Here is a 20,300-nt window from a genome sequence, read left to right on the forward strand (position 1 = left end):
GTGTCTGCACACCTACAAGTCTGATTAGCTTTGCATTCCACTGAGGTTGAGAAGTTAGACAAGGTTAAGCTCTAATTTACTGTTGGCGGATATGAGTCTGCATTTTGCTCCGTGTTCAGAAGATTGGATGAATTGCTTGTAGAAATATGAAAGAAAATAAAGATTGCTTTTTTACAATTAACAACCAATAATGATTAGATTGCTTCATTAAATCCTATTTCTCCCTGTGCTCCAATTTGTGTTCTCGCTCCGTTATTGCATTTCTGCGCTGATAATTAACATAAGCCTGTTTGAATTGAGGTTTGGCTCTGTTTCTTTGTCGAGGAGCACATGAGGTTTTTTGCAATGCATTTTCAACCTTGTGCCTGTTTATTACTGTTGTTAAAGGTTTCTATACTGACAGGTTTCTGACTTCTTGCCATAAATGAACTACACTGCTCTCACCAATTCAGTCCTAATAAGCCGTACCAGCCATTCCAACACACTTCACTTACACTGACTGAATCACTGAAGCAAATCATTCAGAGCTCTCCTGCAGTGCTCCTGTTAGCGTATGAGCTTGTGTGTGTGTGTGTGTGTGTGTGTGTGTGTGTGTGTGTGTGTGTGTGTGTGTGTGTGTGTGTGTGTGTGTGTGTGTATGTGTGAGCGTGAAGTCAAATCAAATTTATTCATAAAAGCTCTTTTAATAAGCAGGTTCATCACAAAGTGCTTTGATGAGAACAAAGGACACAAATTCAGATGAAAACTACAGATAAACAAATAGAACAAGTATTGGGTCTCTGCGTGTATGTGTGTGTGCCTGCGTGTGTGTGTGTGTGTGTGTGTGTGTGTGTGTGTGTGTGTGTGTGTGTGTGTGTGTGTGTGTGTGTGTGTGTGTGTGTGCTTGATGGATGTGAGGTTTAGATTTGAGTCAGAGGCAACAGCAAAAGCCTAAGTCTGAGAGTGTGTGTAGGACGAACCTCCTACCACGTCCCTCCCTGTCTCTCATCAACTGTCTCTCTGCCTCCCCTCCATCCTTCCCTCTCTTTTATGTGCCAACAAGTCTTCTGAAAAGTGCTCGCTAGAAACATAGATTCATTTTTTGATCGCTGACGAGTTGATTGATTAATGACTTCTCTTGTTAAGAGACACATTTAACTGGTGAAACTTCCGTGTAAAGCATAACATCAGGCAGTGCTAAGGCAGCATATAGTCACATATATAATCTGTATGTGCTGCATCCTTGACTCTTTGTGCATGTGTGTGTTTGTGTGTGCATAACATATATATATGTGTGTGTGTGTGTGTGTGCATATTTGTATCCCTCACAGTGATTAAAGCAAGTGGGCGGCAGCAGCAACTGGTCTGCCTGTGTGGCTCTGCATAGCAGACATGTTTCTCACTGCTAGATATTACTCATTTCCTCAGCCCTTTGCACACACAAGCACACACACACACACACACACACACACACACACACACACTCTTGAGACACACACTCGCACACACACACTCACATACACAACAGACACAGAGACGGATAGCAGGCTCTCAGTTCTTTCCCTCAGTTTGGTGGGCTTGCTGGTGTTATTTCATGCGTACAGAGATCAGAGGCAGTGTGTAGCTGGAGGCTGCTGATACCTGCAGGTGTTGTAACTGGCGGTGGTGCTGTAGAGGAGCAGTGTAGCACAATGAGGAGCTGAGGAGTGGGTTGACCCTCTGGGAGGACTGGAATATGAATGACTGCCAACACTGGGAAGCCTGCTCAGCCAGCATTAAGGTCAGTCTAACATCACATCACAACAACCACCAGCTCCATCAACCTGTCTGTCGGCTCCCACATTCTCTAACTGCTCTTTTAGAGCAGGAGTTCAGTAAGAGCTGCTGCTGGTGGCTGCTTTTCTGTTTCAATTAGCAACACTGGACTATCAGTTTATGTTTCTTTCATTATAAAATAGGCGAAATGAGTCACTGATATTCTGTAGTTCTGTTTTTCTGAGGTTTGAAGTCATGAGTGAGGAGGTACGTTTGACAGCTCTCCTGAGAATTGCATGCAGAGAAAAGGCGGGATGAGAAGGAGTGGTGCGAAGAGATGTGTCAAATTTGACATTTACAGATGAGAGTGAGTTGAAGAATATAAATATTTTAAATTTCAATATAGCAACATTAACACAAACTGTTTCAGAAAGTTTTGATTTTTTATCAGTTTTAGGTAAAAAGGAAAGGAACTTCTTAATAAACTGTATTTATGCTTACATGGCAAATCAAAAGTCCTGAGGAGTATTTCATTGGAAGGAATGTGTAACATCATTATTACCATGATCTCTCGGTTTTGATATATTTAAATGCTTTGACCACAGTAGCTCCAGATACACTCCAGCTCTGTGTGCATAGCTGCACAGTGTAGGAGTGTTCTGTTAGAAGACGTTTCTCTGCAAACTCCTCCACATGTACAATCGTGTTCTTTGTTTTCTTCTACTTCTTCTGGCAAGTTTGTCTTAGGTCTATTTTGATGACCTCTTTCATGAGGGCTGTCGAAATGACAAAGGTGAAAGAGTCATTTCAGGACAAAAAAGGAAACCAGATTTTATTCATTTAAAAATTCTGTATTCTAGACAAGTGCAGCCAAAATCACACTGTAGAAAAAAAGTTATAGGTTTCAAATTCAGACCTTTTGAACTATGTTTAATGTTGATTAATTGTTCAGGTACAGATGCTATGTTGCTTTCACAATATTAACCAAGTATCATATTTAGATAAATAAAATCCTGATAATTAATTTGATCAAAACCGGATTAGTACCGGAGTACCGGAGTATTAAGAGAAAAGTATAATTCTAGATATGTATGGATTAGATAAAGACTGAATTCCAGCTGTTGCTGCCATCTGAAGGCCTTACTGTATATCTCCAGACTATCAGTTTTCATAAACCTTAGGTCAGTGGGTTTTTTTAGCCGGCAGAAAGCCACGTCGTCTTTCAGCTGAACTGAAAATATATCTCTAAAACTGGACTTTAAAGGTTTCACAACACAACAGCAACATGTTAATTTACTACCATTTAATAACTGCTGATAATAATTGTCCATCATCACTCATGTCCTGTCAGTGTCTGGGACAATGCATCCCCCTCCTCTCACCACCCAGTTTTCAGTTTTCCACTCAGATACACAAACAGCTTGCTCCACTCTAACACTTGTTCTGTTTTTGGACCAAGTCACTTGATGAGCAACAGTTTACCCGCCTCTCCATGGAGTATCCCCATCTAACCTCTCTAACTGACTGGATGTGTGCATGTGCATGTGTGTGTGTGTGTGTGTGTGTGTGTGTGTGTGTGTGTGTGTGTGTGTGTGTGTGTGTGTGTGTGTGTGTGTGTGTGTAGACACAGTTGCCATGGTGACAGTGTGGCGGATGGTGAGACGGCAGGGAGTTGGTTGGCTGTTGAGACAGACTTGCGGGTGAGTGCGGGGCTGAGTGGCAGCATGGTGCTGTGATGTTGTGGCGGTGGCGGGAGCAGCGATGGTGTTGGTGGCAGTGTAGCTGGTGGTGGTGGTGGTGGAGGGAACAGCTGGGCTGGCGCTTCAGCAGCCATCTCTCCAAAAGAGCACATTTAAACGTTTGGAGAAGAATTAGTAGAGCTCCCCCGCACTTCTCACTGAATGAAACAAGGCTGCAAAATCTCTGACACATTCGAGGACTCAAACACAAACACACACGCACACAAAGACCTAAACAAATAAACACTTTCACACATGCTCCCAAAAAAAAAACATAAATAAATAAAAAATTATAAAATTACACATGCACACAGACAAACATGGCATACATGCGTGCACACACACACACACAAACAGTCACACACGCTTCCCTGCACCCCTGCTGTGACAGATAATTAATATGCAAAGACCCATATCCTGTATCCACAACAACTGGTGGTAATATCAACAGTGTTTCTGTCAGCTTTTGGGTGGGTGGTGACCAGCTTTGCCTATCACTGGGGGAGTAAGTACAGCCGCCTGAGGGAGTATTTGTGTGTCTGTTGCTGTCCGTGTGTGTGTGTGTCTGAAAGAGAAGGGGGGGGGGGGGGCTAGTAGTAAGCTCATATAGAATACAGAGAACACCCGGGGGTGTTGTGGGGGTGGTTCATGAAAGTGGTACAAAAACATATCTACATATTCCAATCATCCCCCGAGAGTCAGAGATGAAAACTCTCCTGCTGTGAGTGCTCTGTGTGCAAGTGTGTGTGTGTGTGTGTGTGTGTGCTTCTTTACACACACACACACTGCTCTCCCTCTGAACTTCATTGGCTACAAAATGTATTTTTAGCCCACATGTGGGAGTAATGTGTTTGAATGAAACGAGTAAGTTGGGTAGTTTCAGTCCCACCGCAGTGCACATAGGTAATGACTAATTAGTGACAGCTATCAGGAAGCTCAGAGTATCTAACCTTTTTAAAGTAGTTTGGAAGAGAGGGAGTCACCAGCTGATTTATCTCCATCTGTCTGATACAGCTGTATGTGTGTTAACATGCCTGACCAGACTGACAGCTAAGTCTCAAGTACAACTGATGCTGGGACCTGACGGACTCTCCTTTTTTAATGTTCACACTTTATCTCTCTTACTTCAGTTTCTGCGCCCTCCCTCCCTTTCACCGGCCTTATCTCTGTGTCTGTCCTCTTTCGTCCTCTCTATAGGTGAGCGGTGCTTCAGTACAAGAGAATCAACAGTGATCTGACAGTGATGCTGTGTAGCAGCCTTCCCCTCTGTCTGTGCCCCTCGTTCTCCCAAGAGGCCCATGTGACCTAGCCTACACCCACACACAGGGGGCCCCCACTGCCGCTGGAGCCCACCCATGAATCCCAGCCCCGACCGCGGCAAAGAGTGCCTCCCTCCTAAGAAGAGGGAGTCTCGGCAAGGATCGACAGAACACCACGTCACTTTGGACGAGTTTAAACCCCCTGTGCCGCTCCGGAGTCGGTCCAGCACAGGCAGAGGGGAGGGAGGCAGGGAGGCTAGCGACAGGGACCGAGCTCTGACTAACCCAAACCCGCATCTCCTCCACACTCCTCCACCCCTTCCTGCTCCCGCACCATGCCTCCCCCTGTCCCTACCATGGCACCTGAGCTACTCTCCCTCTGTCTCTCTTCCCCTTTTTCCAGGGCAGGTCAGCGAGAGGAGGGGCTCAGGGTCTCCGGCCTGGAGAGATGATCCTCTCTCCTCCCCCCTGCCCCACACCTCCAGGTGGCTTAGAGGGGAGGGTTCCTTCTCCTTGCCACCTTCCCCATCTTCCTCCTCTGCTTCCTCCTTTAAGACTCCCTTCCCAGCTGATTCTAGAGAGATGTGGTCCTACGTCAACAGCAGCCGGCGTGACTACAGTTCCTCTCTCTTCTCCCCGTCGTACTTGTTTAGCCCCCACTCTCTCTACCCCCAAGACCCAAGCTTAGTTGAAGCCAGACACAGGTACCTGGGCAAGAGGTCTAATGGCTTGGATGGACCAGGCAGCAGGACTGTCTCAACCTCCAGGCCTCTGCTCACAGGAGAATATGGTAACGACAGCTGCAGAACCAGGCTGGATGTCAGTCCACACAGCTCCCATACCAACGGAGGACGAAGACAGCAGGAGGATCTAACCTCCCGTGTCCATTCTGGAGGGCCATTTTTGTCAGACTCTCAAGCTCAGGAGGGCCCTGAGCCACATTCCTCACTGCAGGACAAACATCCGCATGGGATAGTTAAGACTGGCTCAAATTTACTCTCCACTAGTCCCCACCCCCTCGGACCAGACCCCAGGGTAGGTAGAGGGGGACTTTTGGACCCTATAGGGGCCACACCAGCTGAAGCCCAGATCTACTACTCCTTGGGATCAGTGTGCCACCCCAGCCCTCAGCCCTACCCACACTATAGCCCCTCAGGAACACCTCTGTACAACCTGCACAGGGAGCCAGGCCCCAGGCAGCACAATCTAAGAAACTCACCTCACTCACCTCTGGGTCTACCCAACAGCCATGACAGGTTACAAAGAGACCGGGAAAGAGACCAAGAAAGAGACAGAGAAAAAGTCCTACACAGGGACAGGGAGCGAGGTAAAGACAAAGACAAAGAGAAGCACCTACAGTATGACAAAGACCAAGAAAGAGACAGCGAGCGCGAGAGAAGGCGGGACAGAGGGAGAGAGTTATCTCCCTGCCATTCTCACACCTCACCCCCTGACCTTCACCCATCTCCTCCTGCGCTCCTACCTCACTTCACCAAGGGTTCTCTGATTGAGCTGGCCAACGGGCGGTTGAAGCGGGTGGAGGAGCTGCGGACCGAGGACTTCCAGAGGAGTGCGGATACCTCTTCAGAGTTCCACCTCAGCACCTGCACCGTGCTGCTGATTTCCCCCAGCAGCTCACAGGGCTTCAGCCACCTGCAGGTCCACCTCACAGACCGCAACACTCAGGTCAGCTTTCTCTTTAGATACATGCCTCAGCACAACTTGAGTTACAGATATCTACATGACAGCATGATTACAAATGATTTAATTAATAACTGCATGACAGGATGAGTGTTAATGAAAATCAGTAAAAGTTTAGATTGTTGTTTTCTTGATCTTCACATCTTACACATATAATTACACATCAAAATCAGAGTGTGGTGATTTTAAGTGAAACACATGAGAGACCTCTTGGTTGAGTGTATAACAATGTTGTGGTTTTGTGTAGGAGTTACTGAAGGTCTTGGTGGAGTATCCGTTCTTTGTGCAGGACCGAGGCTGGTCTTCTTGCTGTCCCCAGAGAACCACACAGCTGTATGGCCTGCCCTGCCGCCAGCTCATGGAGGGGGATGTCTGCCTGGCTCTCACCCCCATGCCCACCCAAACCCACCGGACACACGCGCGCACTGGCCCCAGGGCCCATCGCACACAATACCCCTCCAGGGCTACAGGAGAGTCCAGCAGCTCACACAGGGAGGAGATGCCACCTCCACCTCCTCCTCCCCCTCTTCCTCACCACCCACCTCCTAATGCGCCAGCCCCTCCACGTGCCCTGGCTGCAGAGCCTCCCGCACAGGAGCAGCCACGTCCACGCAAACGGCGATGGTCTGCCCCGGACACCCTTCCCTCAACCGGAACTGATGAAATCCTCCTGGATTTACCTCATGGCTCTAAGCTAATGAAGTGGCAGTAGAAACTTGCACATGCATACATGCATACACATGCATACTGACACACACACACACATAAGCACATACACACCCTCCTTGTCTCTGTTGCACCCACCAAGACAAACAATGGAGAGACCTCAAGGCAGGGTTGCAGGGAAGGAATAAAAAATAATATAAAAAAACGCAATTTACGGGTGTCCACACTTTAGGAGGAGCAGCAGCTGAAGGATCTTGGGATGGCTCCTTACAGACACAATGAAGACATTTAGTGAGACAATCAAGCACTTGTCCGTGTTCACTCTGTTTTTGTAATGGTTGTCCCACACACCTACTTACTGACAGTGTTTTCTGCAGGGTATCGACTTTCAATCAGTGTTATGAAAGTAAACGCTATTGAAGAAGTGCAGATATATATGAACAAAAATTGACTATATATATTACAGATGTTATATACAGTAAATATGCTAAACAGATTTAATGCAATCTCTCTGTCAATTTCGCAATGCATTTTCATTTCTCTTTCTTTTTTTCTTTTCTTGCTTCTGAGCCGATGTCTACGTGTCGGCCTGGGCAGGCAAGGTGAATGTATGAGCAGCTCTTCGCCTTTTTTTTATTCTCATCACCGGGAGTCAAAAAATTAAACAATTGTTCGTCAAGGCATTACCCTCCAATATGTTCTTAACATTATCTCTGAGAAAGGGAGAACACTAATGAAACTGCGTAACAGACAATCCCACCCACACAGACAGGTCTGTGCCACATCGCCTTGACACTCATGGTGTTTTTCCATTAAAAACTGAATGATGGAAAGAGTAAAAGTGCAGTATGGCTGAAGAGTAATGGTGCTAATAACACGTTGGAACATGATGCTTTGTGAATACTCTTGACCCCTGTGTTACTGTACGCTTCTGTTCCCATCTCATTTTTTACGTACTGTATATGTTTGAGGACAGGGAAAATAATGAAAGTATTTTAAACTCAGATACGGGTATCTCCTCTGATTCAGCACACTCTCTCACTTTAGTTTTTGAGTTTTTTTTTTTTTTATTTTCAAAAAGAAAACCTTACCTGTTGATTTTTTTCTTTTTAAATGTTATAGCTACAAAAATATATGTATATTTTTTAAAAATTGTGAATCTGTTATATGATGTTCGCTAGAAATAAAGGAAAAAAAGCTTTATAGATTTAATTAAAAGTGTGAATTTATTCTCTGCATATGTTGTAAAGTACTATACACTTAAATTATCATTTAATACAAATGGTAAATATGGGATTAAGATGCTAGAAAAACTTTTACATTAATAATATGCATGTTTTATAAACAAGATATTTTCTTTAACAGCTGATAACTCTTGCCAGGCTAGCTGCATGGTGGACGGGAAAAAAATCAATATATGGTACATTGCTTTTAAATTTTCCTTCTTGCACTGCAAATAGGTTTACACTGCAACACATCCATCATTTCTCATCAGATATACTCCTCCACTGACGATACTCTTCATCTTTTGCTCTGTTCTTGGGACAAAGCTCCAGTAATCTACTGTTCATGGTTACCCTGGTGCAGGGTAACTTCCTACATCTTCTCTCCCTCTGTGTTGGAGCCAAGGACCAACCGCTTCTCCTCAGTCTCTCCCAAGTTGAACCTCTGCAGAAGCTCCTCTGCAAACAACGGCACCACCTGGCCGATAGAACAGACCACAGTGTAGCACTCAATCAGTATGCTTATGAGGACCTCTACAGGTGATTGAAAATACTACCACTGAACTCCAAATGACAGGGAGCGTTCAAACCGGAATTATCAGGTTCGACTTGGACTGTTGAACTTCAAAGAGTTGACTTTGAATCAGTTTGACAGGTTATTACACTGACACTCTGATTATATTCTAGTCTGAAGCTAACATTTTTTGACAAAGTTAAAGAGAGTGACAAAAAAAAAATCCTGAATTCCATTAAATTTTGATACAGGTCCAGTTACAGACTGGTTAAAGACCTGCACCAAAACTTCTTCCTGGGCCCATGCCCCATCCCTCCACCAAGTTTGGTTCAAATCAGTTCAGTACTTTTTGTATAATCCTCCTGATAAATAGCGATGGAGGTAATAAAAGAATATAAATTTACATGACAAAATCATGCAAAACACACCTTCTTGTCCACTCCCTACGAAACTATTACTGACTTCTCTCATAAAGAGCCAATTTGGGCTCAAATGTGATGTGATAAAGCAGAATTTTTAAATGGAGCCTTTAAAAGTGTTGTGAGTCCTTGGGAAGATATAATCACAATGTCAAACTGAAGCATTTGTAAATCCATAAAAAAATTATTCTACACAATCTGCATTTAGAGTAAATGTGCAAGAGCAGACAACATATAAAACAAAGAGGTTCTTGGTCCTTTTCCAACATAATCTGACTGACCTGTGCCATGATCAGCTTCTTGGTTTTTGGTATGCCGGGGTCTGGATACTCCTCTCCGAAGCAGAGCTCAATCTCATAAGAAGGTGTAGGTCCCCTCCCCTGTAAACAGCTCTGCAGCTCTGCACAGACATTAATCAGAATATTCAAATTCATCATATAAACACATTCCATCTTTGCATAGAGAAATAATGTGACATTTGTTATTTGTTTTTACTCCCAATGACCGCAGTCAATCTGTCTCTCTTTGAATAAATCATATTCTGTTCCAGCTAGATTTATACCACTAACTGATAGCTAATGAATTCTGTTATGTTAAGTATGCATGTGTTGCCTTACCACTGACAAATGTGGGTATATCAAGCAGTTTGAAGGTCTTTTCACGCTCCAGTTTGTTGGGCCGGTCAGAGTGTTGGGCTGTGGGACCGCTCCAGTACACCCTGCCCTGGCAGAACCGCTTGATGAACACCCCCTCTTGGGCCACCCATAATAGCACACCCCTTTCCAGGTGACAAAGAAGGCGATTCATTGCTTCAGCCATGCATGACGGTAGGGATACAGAGCCGGGGGAAGGGAACGAGAGTTGCTGTGCAGTGCAGGGCCCGTAGATCCGTTCATTTCCCAAAGGAACACGGCCCTGCAGAATGAAGCATCCATCTGGGCTGCTGGTGGTCACTTGCATCACCCTCTGGCCCTGGTACAACAACGTCACCTTCATACGAAAATCTATACACACAGACACACACACACACACACACACACACACACACACACACAAAATGCTATTTTTTTTCCAGGTCATACAGTACAAAGGCTAGTAACGTCTTCATTTGGTTTTGTTTTAGTGCATAATCCCATAAACTTCTTTACCTGACATAGTAGGTGCAGGGCTGAAGAAGGTAATAGGAGCAGGGACCTGATTTTGAGGTTTTTTTCCTGTTAATTCACAGTACATGTGCTCCATCATCAGATTCTCTAAAGCAGAATAGAAACATGACTTAATCAGTAAATTCTCTTACTTATGGAAATAGGAAAATGTGTTTTGTTGACGTTGATGTTTTTAAAATTACGTTCATGAGTAAAATTCCTACCAACATGTCCATGCTGGCCCAGAATGGGTTAGATGAGGAGCCATTTAGGTCCCATCTTCACAAACCAAACAGGGTCCATTACTATTTGTTCATTGGTTCAATGTCTGCCCATACAAGTGGGGCCCTTGAAAGCAAACAATGCTAAGCCCAACATGATGCACTTACACAGACTCATGGCTCATGTTTGGGGAACCTCAGAATTGCATCTTTGCTTTTCACAGCCCACAGCTCAGAATCTGAACTCCAGTGCTCACTGGGAAGGTTTGCAGCCGAGTGTGAAGCAGCACCTCCAAGTCTGAGGCCATGGTTCTCAGCCAGAAAACAATGGACTGCTCCCCCTGGGTTGGGGGTGAGTTGCTGCCCCAAATGAAAAAGTTCAAGTATCTCTGGGTGTTGTTCACGAGTGAGGGTAAAATGGAGCTGGAGATTGACAGACGAGTCGGTGCAGCTTCAGCAGTAATGGGGACGTTGTACTGGACCGTTGTGGTGAAGGGGGAGCTGAGTTGGAAGGCAAAGCTGTCAATTTACCAGTCGATCTTTGTTCCAACCGTCACCTATGGTTATGAGATCTGGGTAGTGACCGAAAGAAACTGAACTGAAATGGGCTTCCTCTGTAGGGTTGCTGGGCTCAGCCATAGAGTTAGGGTGAGGAGCTTGGACATCCGGAGGGAGCTCAGAGTAGAGTCGCTGCTCCTTCATGCTGAAAGGAGCCAGTTGAGGTGGTTTGGGCATCTGATTAGCCTCCTGGGCACCTTCCTTTGGAGGTTTTCCAGGCGCATCCAACTGGGAGAAGCTCCTGGGGTAGACCCAGAACTCGCTGGAGGGATTACATATCCAATCTGGCCAGGGAACGCCTCAGGATTCCCCAGGAGGAGCTGGAAAGTGTTGCTGGGGAGAGGGATGTCTGGAATGCCCTGCTTGGCCTACTGCCACCACAACTTGACCCCGGATAAGCGGAAGAAAATAAATGAATGGATGGATGGATGGATGGATGGATGCTATCAGACCCTGTTTGGATTGCTGAAATAGGATCCAAATGCTGAGTAATAATAATCTTAAACCCACATGGATATTCTGACTGGGATAAAAATTAGAATTAGATCATTAGATAATTTGGCCATTTGAGGTTATTATTCTTTGCTTTGAGTCACAGGTGGACTCTGCACAGTCATTGGTGGTTGTAAAGAAAAATAGTTGAAGACTACCACAAAAGCCATGGGGAGAATTGTCTTTCAGACATCTCTGGGCATCATTCTCCATAACTATTCTACAGTGCAGTAACAGTTTGTGTGTGTTACACTTACCAGTCAGTGGGTTTTCTTCTTCTTTTTTTGCTTTAAATGAGTCATTTTGAGACAGAATCTACAATAACAGAAACCAATATTAGATAACATAGTGTGAGGTTTATTTTGAAGATTATATCTTTTTTATAAGATCAAGCAGTTTAAACAAAGGGCGTAGGTTTGCATATGGACGGTAGGAACATGTCCCTACCAATAATTTGGAAGTGAACTTGTTCGCACTGTATTTGGAGTTAAGTCATATAAGATCATTCCAATGTGCCTTCCAAGAGGTTACATCTCCAAGACAACCAATTTAGGCAAGCCAGAATTTGAGTGATTGAAAGGGCGGGGGCTATCTTAAGCCTCACGTCATGTGAGAATATCACAGTGGTACCTAACGTCACCAGGAAAATGTCAACTGATGGTATTTAAACATTTGAGCTTACAATTACTAGCAAGCTAACCCAGGCTTCTTTCTTCAGTAGACTAACAGTCAGGTTGCTAGCAGGACTAAACATAAAATGGCGAATATACCAAAATATGAGTTTCATTTCTATCAAAACTCCCATGAAAATATCACCATGAATAATATGACTTTTTTTATGCCTAACTATACTTTGACGTTTTTATGACATTTTGTGCCTTACTGTACTATGATGATTTTTGAAATTTTGAACCTTACCATATGACATTTTATGCCTTCTAATACTATGACTTTTTATGCCCTACTTTACTATGATGTTTTCATGAAATTTTATGCCTTACTATTCTGACATTTTTATGCCTTACTATACTATGACGTTGTTATGACTTTTTATACCTTACTATACTATGAAATTTTACGAGTTTCTTATGCCTTACTATTCTGACGTTTTCATGCCTTACTATTCTATGACGTTTTTATGCCTTACTATACTATGAAGTTTTCATGACATTTTATGCTTTACTATTCTATGATGTTTTCATGTCTTACTATTCTATGATGTTTTTATGCCTTACTATACTATGACATTTTTATACCTTACTATTCTATGACGTTTTTATGTCTTACTATTCTATGACATTTTTATGCCTTACTATACTATGATGAAATTATGCCTTACTATTCTATGATGTTTTTATGCCTTACTATACTATGATGAAATTATGCCTTACTATTCTATGAAATTTTTATGCCTTACTATACTATGACGTTTTTATGCCTTACTATTCTATGACGTTTTTATGACATTTTGTGCCATACTGTACTATGACATTTTATGCCATACTATTCTATGACGTTTTTATGACATTTTATGCCTTACTGTACTATGATGTTTTTTTGAATTTTTGAACCTTACTATAATATGAAATTTTATGCCTTACTATTCTACGACGTTTTTATGCCTTACTATACTATGAAGTTTTCATGACATTCTATGCCTTACCATTCTGACGTTTTTAAGCCTTACTGCACTATGACGTTTTTATGCCATACTATACTATGATGATTTTATGACTTTCTGTACTGTGACGTTTTTATGACATTTTATGCCTTACTGTACTATGACATTTTCATGACATTTTCTGGCTTATTATACTATGATGTTTTCATAACGTTTTCATGCTTTTCTATTGTATTGCGTTTTTATGCCTTACAATACTATGGCGATTTCATGCCATTTCATGCCTTACCATACTTTGAAGTTTTTATGACATTTTATACCTTACTGTACTATGACGTTATTATGCCTGACTATAGTTTACAGTTTTTATGCTTTACTATACTATGACGTTTTTTTATTTTTATTTTAAGCCTTACTATGCTATGACATTTACGACGTTTTTATGCCTAGCTGTAGTATGACATTTTCATGACATTTTCTGGTCTACTATACTAAGATGTTTTTATGACATTTTCATGCCTTACTATACTATGACGTTTTTATGACATTTTCTGGCTTATTATACTATGATGTTTTTATGCCTTACAATACTATCACATTTTCATTACATTTTATGCCTGAATATACTATGTTATTTCACAACGTTTTTATGACCTACTGTACTATGACATTTTAATGACATTTTCATGCCTTACTATTCTATTGACGTTTTGATGCCTTACTATACTATGACGTTTTTCATGACATTTTGTTGCTTATTATACTAAGACGTTTTTATGACATTTTCATGCCTTACTATACTAAGACTTTTTTTTTTTAATTTTGAACCTTACTATACTATGACTTTTTATGCCTTACTATATGACGTTTCTATGACATTTTATGCCTTCCTATTCTATGACGTTTTTATGCCTTACAATACTATCACATTTTCATTACATTTTATTTCTTACTATATACTATGATGATTTCATGACATTTCATGCCTTACTATACTATGAAGTTTTTATGATATTTTATGCCTTACTGTACTATGACATTATTATGCCTTACTATGCTATATAGTTTTTACTCTTTACTATACTATGACGTTTTTTTGTACTTTTTATGCCTTACTATACTGTGACGTTTTTATGCTTTACTGTAGAATTACATTTTTATTTTCATGGCTTACAATTTTATGAAGTTTTAATGCCTTACTATAAGATGTTTTTATGATGTTTTCATGCCTTACTACTCTATTAAATTTTTATGCCTTACTATACTATGACGTTTTTTTTACATTTTTAACCTTACTATACTATGACTTTTTATGCCCTATCATACTATGACTATTCATTAAATTTTATGGCTTATCAAACTAAGACGTTTTTATGCCTGATTAAATTATGACATTTTTATGACATTTTATGCCTTTACTATATTATGACGTTTTTATGACTGTATTATGACATTATTATGTCTTACTATACTATACAGCTTTTACTCCTTACTATACTATGACGTTTTTTTTTTACTTTTTATGCCTTACTATACTATGTCATTTTAAGACGTTTTTATTGCCTTACTATAGTATGGCATTTTTATGACATTTTCATGCCTTACTATTTTATGACGTTTTTATGCCTTACTATACTACGTTTACTCTTACTGCTATGACATTTTGTGCATTCCTATACTATGAATTTTTTATGCCTTACAACACAATGACGTTTTTATGACTTTTTATGCCTAACTATCGTATGACATTTTTATGACTTTTTATACCTTACTATAATATTTACTTACTATAAAGTTTGTTTATATTATTATGACCTACATACATCCTCTGGATATATGAAACGTTCATGAAATACTCATAATGAAATGCAATTTCATTAAAACAACATGCTCATTCCAATTCTATATGTTGTATATATAAACCTGTATGTATATGATTCTTTAAAATTTTAGTCTATCTTTTATATTTACATGTATAATATTAACATATACTGACAGGCTTTGGGATGGATATATATTTATGTAACATATGTCTATAATATAACAGACATACTAATATACATGTTTGTATTCGCTAGACATATATTTCAGTAAAAAGACAATAATTTATGGTTCAACTCTCTACATGTAGGATTTTAAAATACCTGACTTTGCTGACCTGCCGAAACTTAGAATAGATGATATTTACTGAACCCTTTCCCTGGGATTCTCAGTTTTATATAAATAAAAATCTGAAAAAAACAAAAAAAAAAAAAAAAAAAACAAAACAAAACAAAAAAAAAAACGAATTTTGCTATTCCTATTTTTTTCTCTTCACCCCTGCTGGACAATTCTGTCAACTGTAACAGCACTGTCGAGTATTCAGGAAGGTCAGTGTTATATTTTGTCAATTTACAGCTTATTGGCTCTACGTTTTAGCTCACCTCTTTTTCCACAGAACCAGGGATCTTTGAAGATCTTTTAGTCTGAATTATCATTTTATCCTTGATCTGGGGAGAGTCTGAGGAGAGAAACAAGTGACAGCAAAAATAAAAAATGAAAGACTCAGATACCATCAAGTTATAAAGAAATTACAATACAATTCTTTGTACTGTATATTGGTACAGTACAAGCTGATCGAAGAATGGTTAAAAGACGGGTAAAAACTTTAAATCTTTACTAAGGATGCAGCATTTCATTTCCTTCTTTGTTTTTTCCTTCTATTTAACTTTTTTACTCGTATCTTATAAAGGGGAGTGTAAATATGAAACCAGTGTTCAATAGCTAACTCAAAAGATGACTGGGAAAGGAAAAGGGACATTTTGTTTGATTGTACCTGCTGGCTTGGCTGAGCCATTGTCGAGCTGGATGCAATAGACTTTATATGGCTCAGTGATGTCCAGCTGATTGCGTTCAGGGACCTCTTGGAAGTCTGTGCTCTTGTTGAGTGCACAGCGGAGACGGGTCTTCCACATGGTGGGGTCAGCTTTATCCCTTCCCTCCTTGTATTTGCCCTTATACACAGCCCAGGCCTGAATGTAAACATTAAAAAATTCCATCACTATGCATAAATAAATAATTGAATAAAGACAAACATTTAATGAAAAAACTGGGGAAACTGTGAACCAATGAGTGGCTAATCACAATATATTTCAACATTTCATTTTATTTTTTCAATATTCAATGATTAGCATAGGAAATGTTTGTGTTCTTCTGTTATTAGTTCTTTAACTAAATCCATCAAGAGCATTATGAAAGTAGCAAACAGAATACACACTAAGAAATCATCAGTTATTTCACCTTTATTACCTCACCAATCCTAAACTTCCCCAAAGTTGTGAGTTTATTGAACTGTTACGAAATAAATTGTTCAGGTTGTTCATTACAGGCACTAGCATTAGACATTCACTGAATTGCTTTGAGGAACTAGTATAAATTTAAAATTCAAAATTAGGTCAGTCAGCAACTGTTCCGTTATAGGTTTAGACTGTTTAGACTGACTTTCTGGTTTCTTCTATCAGTAGTGACAGAGTTTCAGGTTTAGTTCCCCATTATTTTCATGTTAATGCCTTACAAATAACCAAATGACAATGAACTTCAGGTCTTCAAACCGAATGTGATGAGTATACTAAGCAATCAGTCTACTGTTGTGAACTTATTTTTAAGTTGTTAATTGTGAATTAATGCTTGTAAATTCTGAAATGTGTTAGATTATGATGCCTTGAAAATTTGAGGTTTATTGATATGATGTTAAATATTAAATAAATGCAAAAACATAGAATCTAACATAGACTGTAAACTAAAAACCTCTGACGCTCTTTCTGTGCTTGACACAGGAAAGTGACAAACTTTCTCAGTGGAATAAGTGAAGAAAATTCCTGTAATGTAGTAAGGTTACTGTTGGACCTGGTATCCAACACTTTTGCAACACAGCCTTGCAACTTAGAGTTAAGGTCTTATTGTGAAAGTGTGTTGTTTTTTCAATCTACGGACTGCACGTGAACGCATCATTTCAGCATACACTTCAACTAGATTTTCAGAATTTTGAAAGAGGAAATAATAATAACAATAACAATAACAATAATAATAATAATACATCTATTTTTAAATTCAATAAATAGCCTACAGTAGCAACCTACCAAAGTGTCTTTGTAAATATTTTAAAATATTTATAATGTTCATCCTGATTGTCCAGACTGTAAATCTAGTATGTGCTTTTTTCTACTGCGTGTGGGATACCTTTTTTCGACACCCAAGCAGCATCCTTGCATTTTGTTTTTTGACTTTGGGCTATAATAAAATTTGACTTACTTAAAAATAACTAGGCAACATTGTGTCTATATGGTTAAAAAAAGAAGTAGGTTTTGATTCGCAAGAAAAACAAAAAGGACTGGCACACTGTATTATACTTAATTTTTGCACAAACACTTGAATAAGCCTGACATGTAATAATAACTTCTAAGCTAAACACATCGTACAAAGTTTTTTTTTCTTTATCGGTCATGGTGTGTGTTTGTTATGGGCATTAAATAAACACATAAATAAATAAATAAGAAGAACTAGCCTATTAAAGGTTTTATCAAACCCAGTATTCCATAGTCGACTAGTTCATTATCACCTTATTATTAAGTCAATATGTTAAGATTGTGTTTGACCATAACCATAACTAACTGAATTCACATGTTCCACGTTATGTTTCAGAATATGAAAGAGACTAAAAGTGTTGACCTTGAACAGAGCTGCATCCTCCGTCTGTTTGTAGTCCTTCTTGGCTGCGTGTTTCCACGGAATCCTGAACATGGTTTTGTTGTCATCCTCCCAGCACAGTCCTTCATATATGCCACTCTCTATCTGAGTTATCAGCCACTCTTTCAGGTGCAACTTGGCTCCTTCTTCCATCTTCACCACATAACTTGGTCTTACAGCAACAAAACGTCAGAGAAACATGTGCAAAGCGACTCGACCACACTTTAATCAAGTTCCCAGCTTGAAAACGAAAAAATATATATCAATATTTTTATTCTGATGCTGCCCAAGCCTCCAATATGATTTTAAGCAACGTTCAGTAGCTTATTAATAAAAATAATTTCATAAAAGTTAGAGGAAAAGAGACCTCATCGCAAACTTAAATGCAGAAGTCGTAGACTACCTAAAATTAAGTGCGCTCTGGAAGCGAAAGCGAAAGCTTTGAGCGCATTTGATACTTTCGGTTTCCCCCTCCTTTCATTGTTACAGCGAAAGTTTAATCATTTCCAAGTAAGGTGTATGTGTGGCAGGGTGTTAAACAAGAGGTCACTGGGTTGAAAAAAAAAAAACTGTATAAGATTTTCTTCATGGGAAAAAGACCTCACTTTAAAATCCGTGTGCTGCAATTGCCAGGTTTTTGTTAACATTAGAGTCAGTTTTAAGTTGACAGAAGCCAAGACCAAGCACTTTACCTTTTATTATGAGACAGATCACAAAACTCATTCTGCTAAATATTACTTTAAAAATGGGAGAAGACTAAATCAATACAAGCAGATAAGTGTAAAAACAGAATGACTTTTACATAGCACTACCAATGAAAATAATGTTTTGCTTTATTGGGAAATTCTCATTTAATTTGAACCCACTGAGGTCAATAAGCCTCTGTGTGAGCTACAGGACCGCTCCAAGAAGCCTTAGACCACCAAGTGAAGCACACACTCACACAGCCACGTATAGAAACACACATATAGCTATACATGTAGGAATCATACCGAAATGTTCATGTGAAAATGAAAGTATGTGGGTGTATGGGATTTTTTTTCTCGGTTGTTATACCTCTAATTTACAGGGTCCATGTTGCCGACAGAAACAGCAGACGGTTCTTCAGATCAGATAATGATACTGAGCGGCAGTCAACAAAAAATCAAAGAAAGATAAGGCAGGTGTATAAAAAGAGCTAATAGTACGATGTAATGCTGTGTAAACAAACACGTTGCAGCTTCCCCCAGCAGAGGGCAGTGTATATCTGCCTTACTGCCTATTCCCAGACAAAGTAAACAAGTAGGATTTAATTTAATCAACGAAACAACAATGCACTTGAGACAGGATGTTATTAAATAAATAAAAATTACATGATGTATGGAGAAGGATGCAGAAACATTCACCTTGTTATTACAATTCAAAGCTCAGACGACAACTGTGTTCTAGTAACACAAGTTAATGAATTAGAGTGAATTAATTAATTTGACTTAATCAATTAGAGACGCTCTGTCAGTCACTGGTACTTGTTGCTGGTCTTGGTTAGAGCTGCCTCACAGGTGGTTGTTCAGATACTGGGAACAGAGGTGTAGCACAAAAATCTGGGCCCTTGCAGACCCCTTCCCATTCCCTTTTTAAATGAATCAGCAAGCAAACACATGATGCCCCTGTAGTGGTTATTAGGGTAATCAGGAACAAACATTTTATAAGGTATTTTAGAGTCTTTAAAATCTGAAATCTCAGCAGGTAGCTGTTTATTGGGTTCTTATTTCCACTATTCCCATCATTACTACACACCTAACTGGAAAACAATATGCCAAATGTCTGTCTCATCACAAGTTGTCAGTACCAAAAGTAGAGGGTTTGGCCTCTGATATTAACATTTACACTCACTCATTTGGAAAATGCTTTTATCCAAGGCTTACAGTACAAGTGAGGGACAACACTAAAGCTTCAGTGCAGTAGAAGACCTTGGTTTAAGTACTAAGTACTACATCTACTCAATAAGTGCAAGGAGATCAGGTAAAGAAGTGCACCAATAGTGCATAGTAAGTGCTTAGTTAGGCATGTTAGGGTGTTAGAGGTGTTAGGAGAAGAGGTACTCTCAGAAGAGATGAATCTTCAAGAGATTCTTGAACATAGAGAGGGACACCCCTGTTCTGATAGCATTCAGTAGCTTGCTCCACCATTGGGGAACCACAGACAAGAACAGTTTGGACTGCGATTGCTTTGTGTGCAGGAATGGCACACCAGACATGCAGGAAGGCATTGGCCAAGAAGGAGCACAAGTTTGTATAATTAAGT

General features: G+C 40.1%; 2 protein-coding genes across 2 annotated transcripts; one reads left to right on the forward strand and one right to left on the reverse strand.

Moving 5' to 3' along the window:
• Nucleotides 1-1,548: 1,548 nt before the first annotated feature.
• LOC111217411 lies at nt 1,549-8,187 on the forward strand. The gene is made up of 3 exons (XM_022739270.1): nt 1,549-1,759; nt 4,671-6,418; nt 6,681-8,187. Exons 2-3 carry the CDS (start codon nt 4,829-4,831, stop codon nt 7,143-7,145), a joined length of 2,055 nt encoding a protein of 684 aa, XP_022594991.1. The 5' UTR covers nt 1,549-1,759; nt 4,671-4,828; the 3' UTR covers nt 7,146-8,187.
• A 137-nt stretch (nt 8,188-8,324) lies between these two features.
• LOC111217418 (interferon regulatory factor 4-like) lies at nt 8,325-18,448 on the reverse strand. Its single transcript, XM_022739276.1, has 8 exons — nt 18,000-18,448; nt 16,108-16,303; nt 15,716-15,792; nt 11,929-11,986; nt 10,404-10,508; nt 9,873-10,259; nt 9,537-9,655; nt 8,325-8,800 (listed from the first exon to the last, which is right to left on the reverse strand). Exons 1-8 carry the CDS (start codon nt 18,168-18,170, stop codon nt 8,696-8,698), a joined length of 1,218 nt encoding a protein of 405 aa, XP_022594997.1. The 5' UTR covers nt 18,171-18,448; the 3' UTR covers nt 8,325-8,695.
• Nucleotides 18,449-20,300: the final 1,852 nt, after the last annotated feature.

Source organism: Seriola dumerili, unplaced genomic scaffold, assembly GCF_002260705.1.
Source record: "Seriola dumerili isolate Sdu_G_001 unplaced genomic scaffold, Sdu_1.0 BDQW01000043.1, whole genome shotgun sequence".
Classification (NCBI taxonomy): domain Eukaryota; kingdom Metazoa; phylum Chordata; class Actinopteri; order Carangiformes; family Carangidae; genus Seriola; species Seriola dumerili.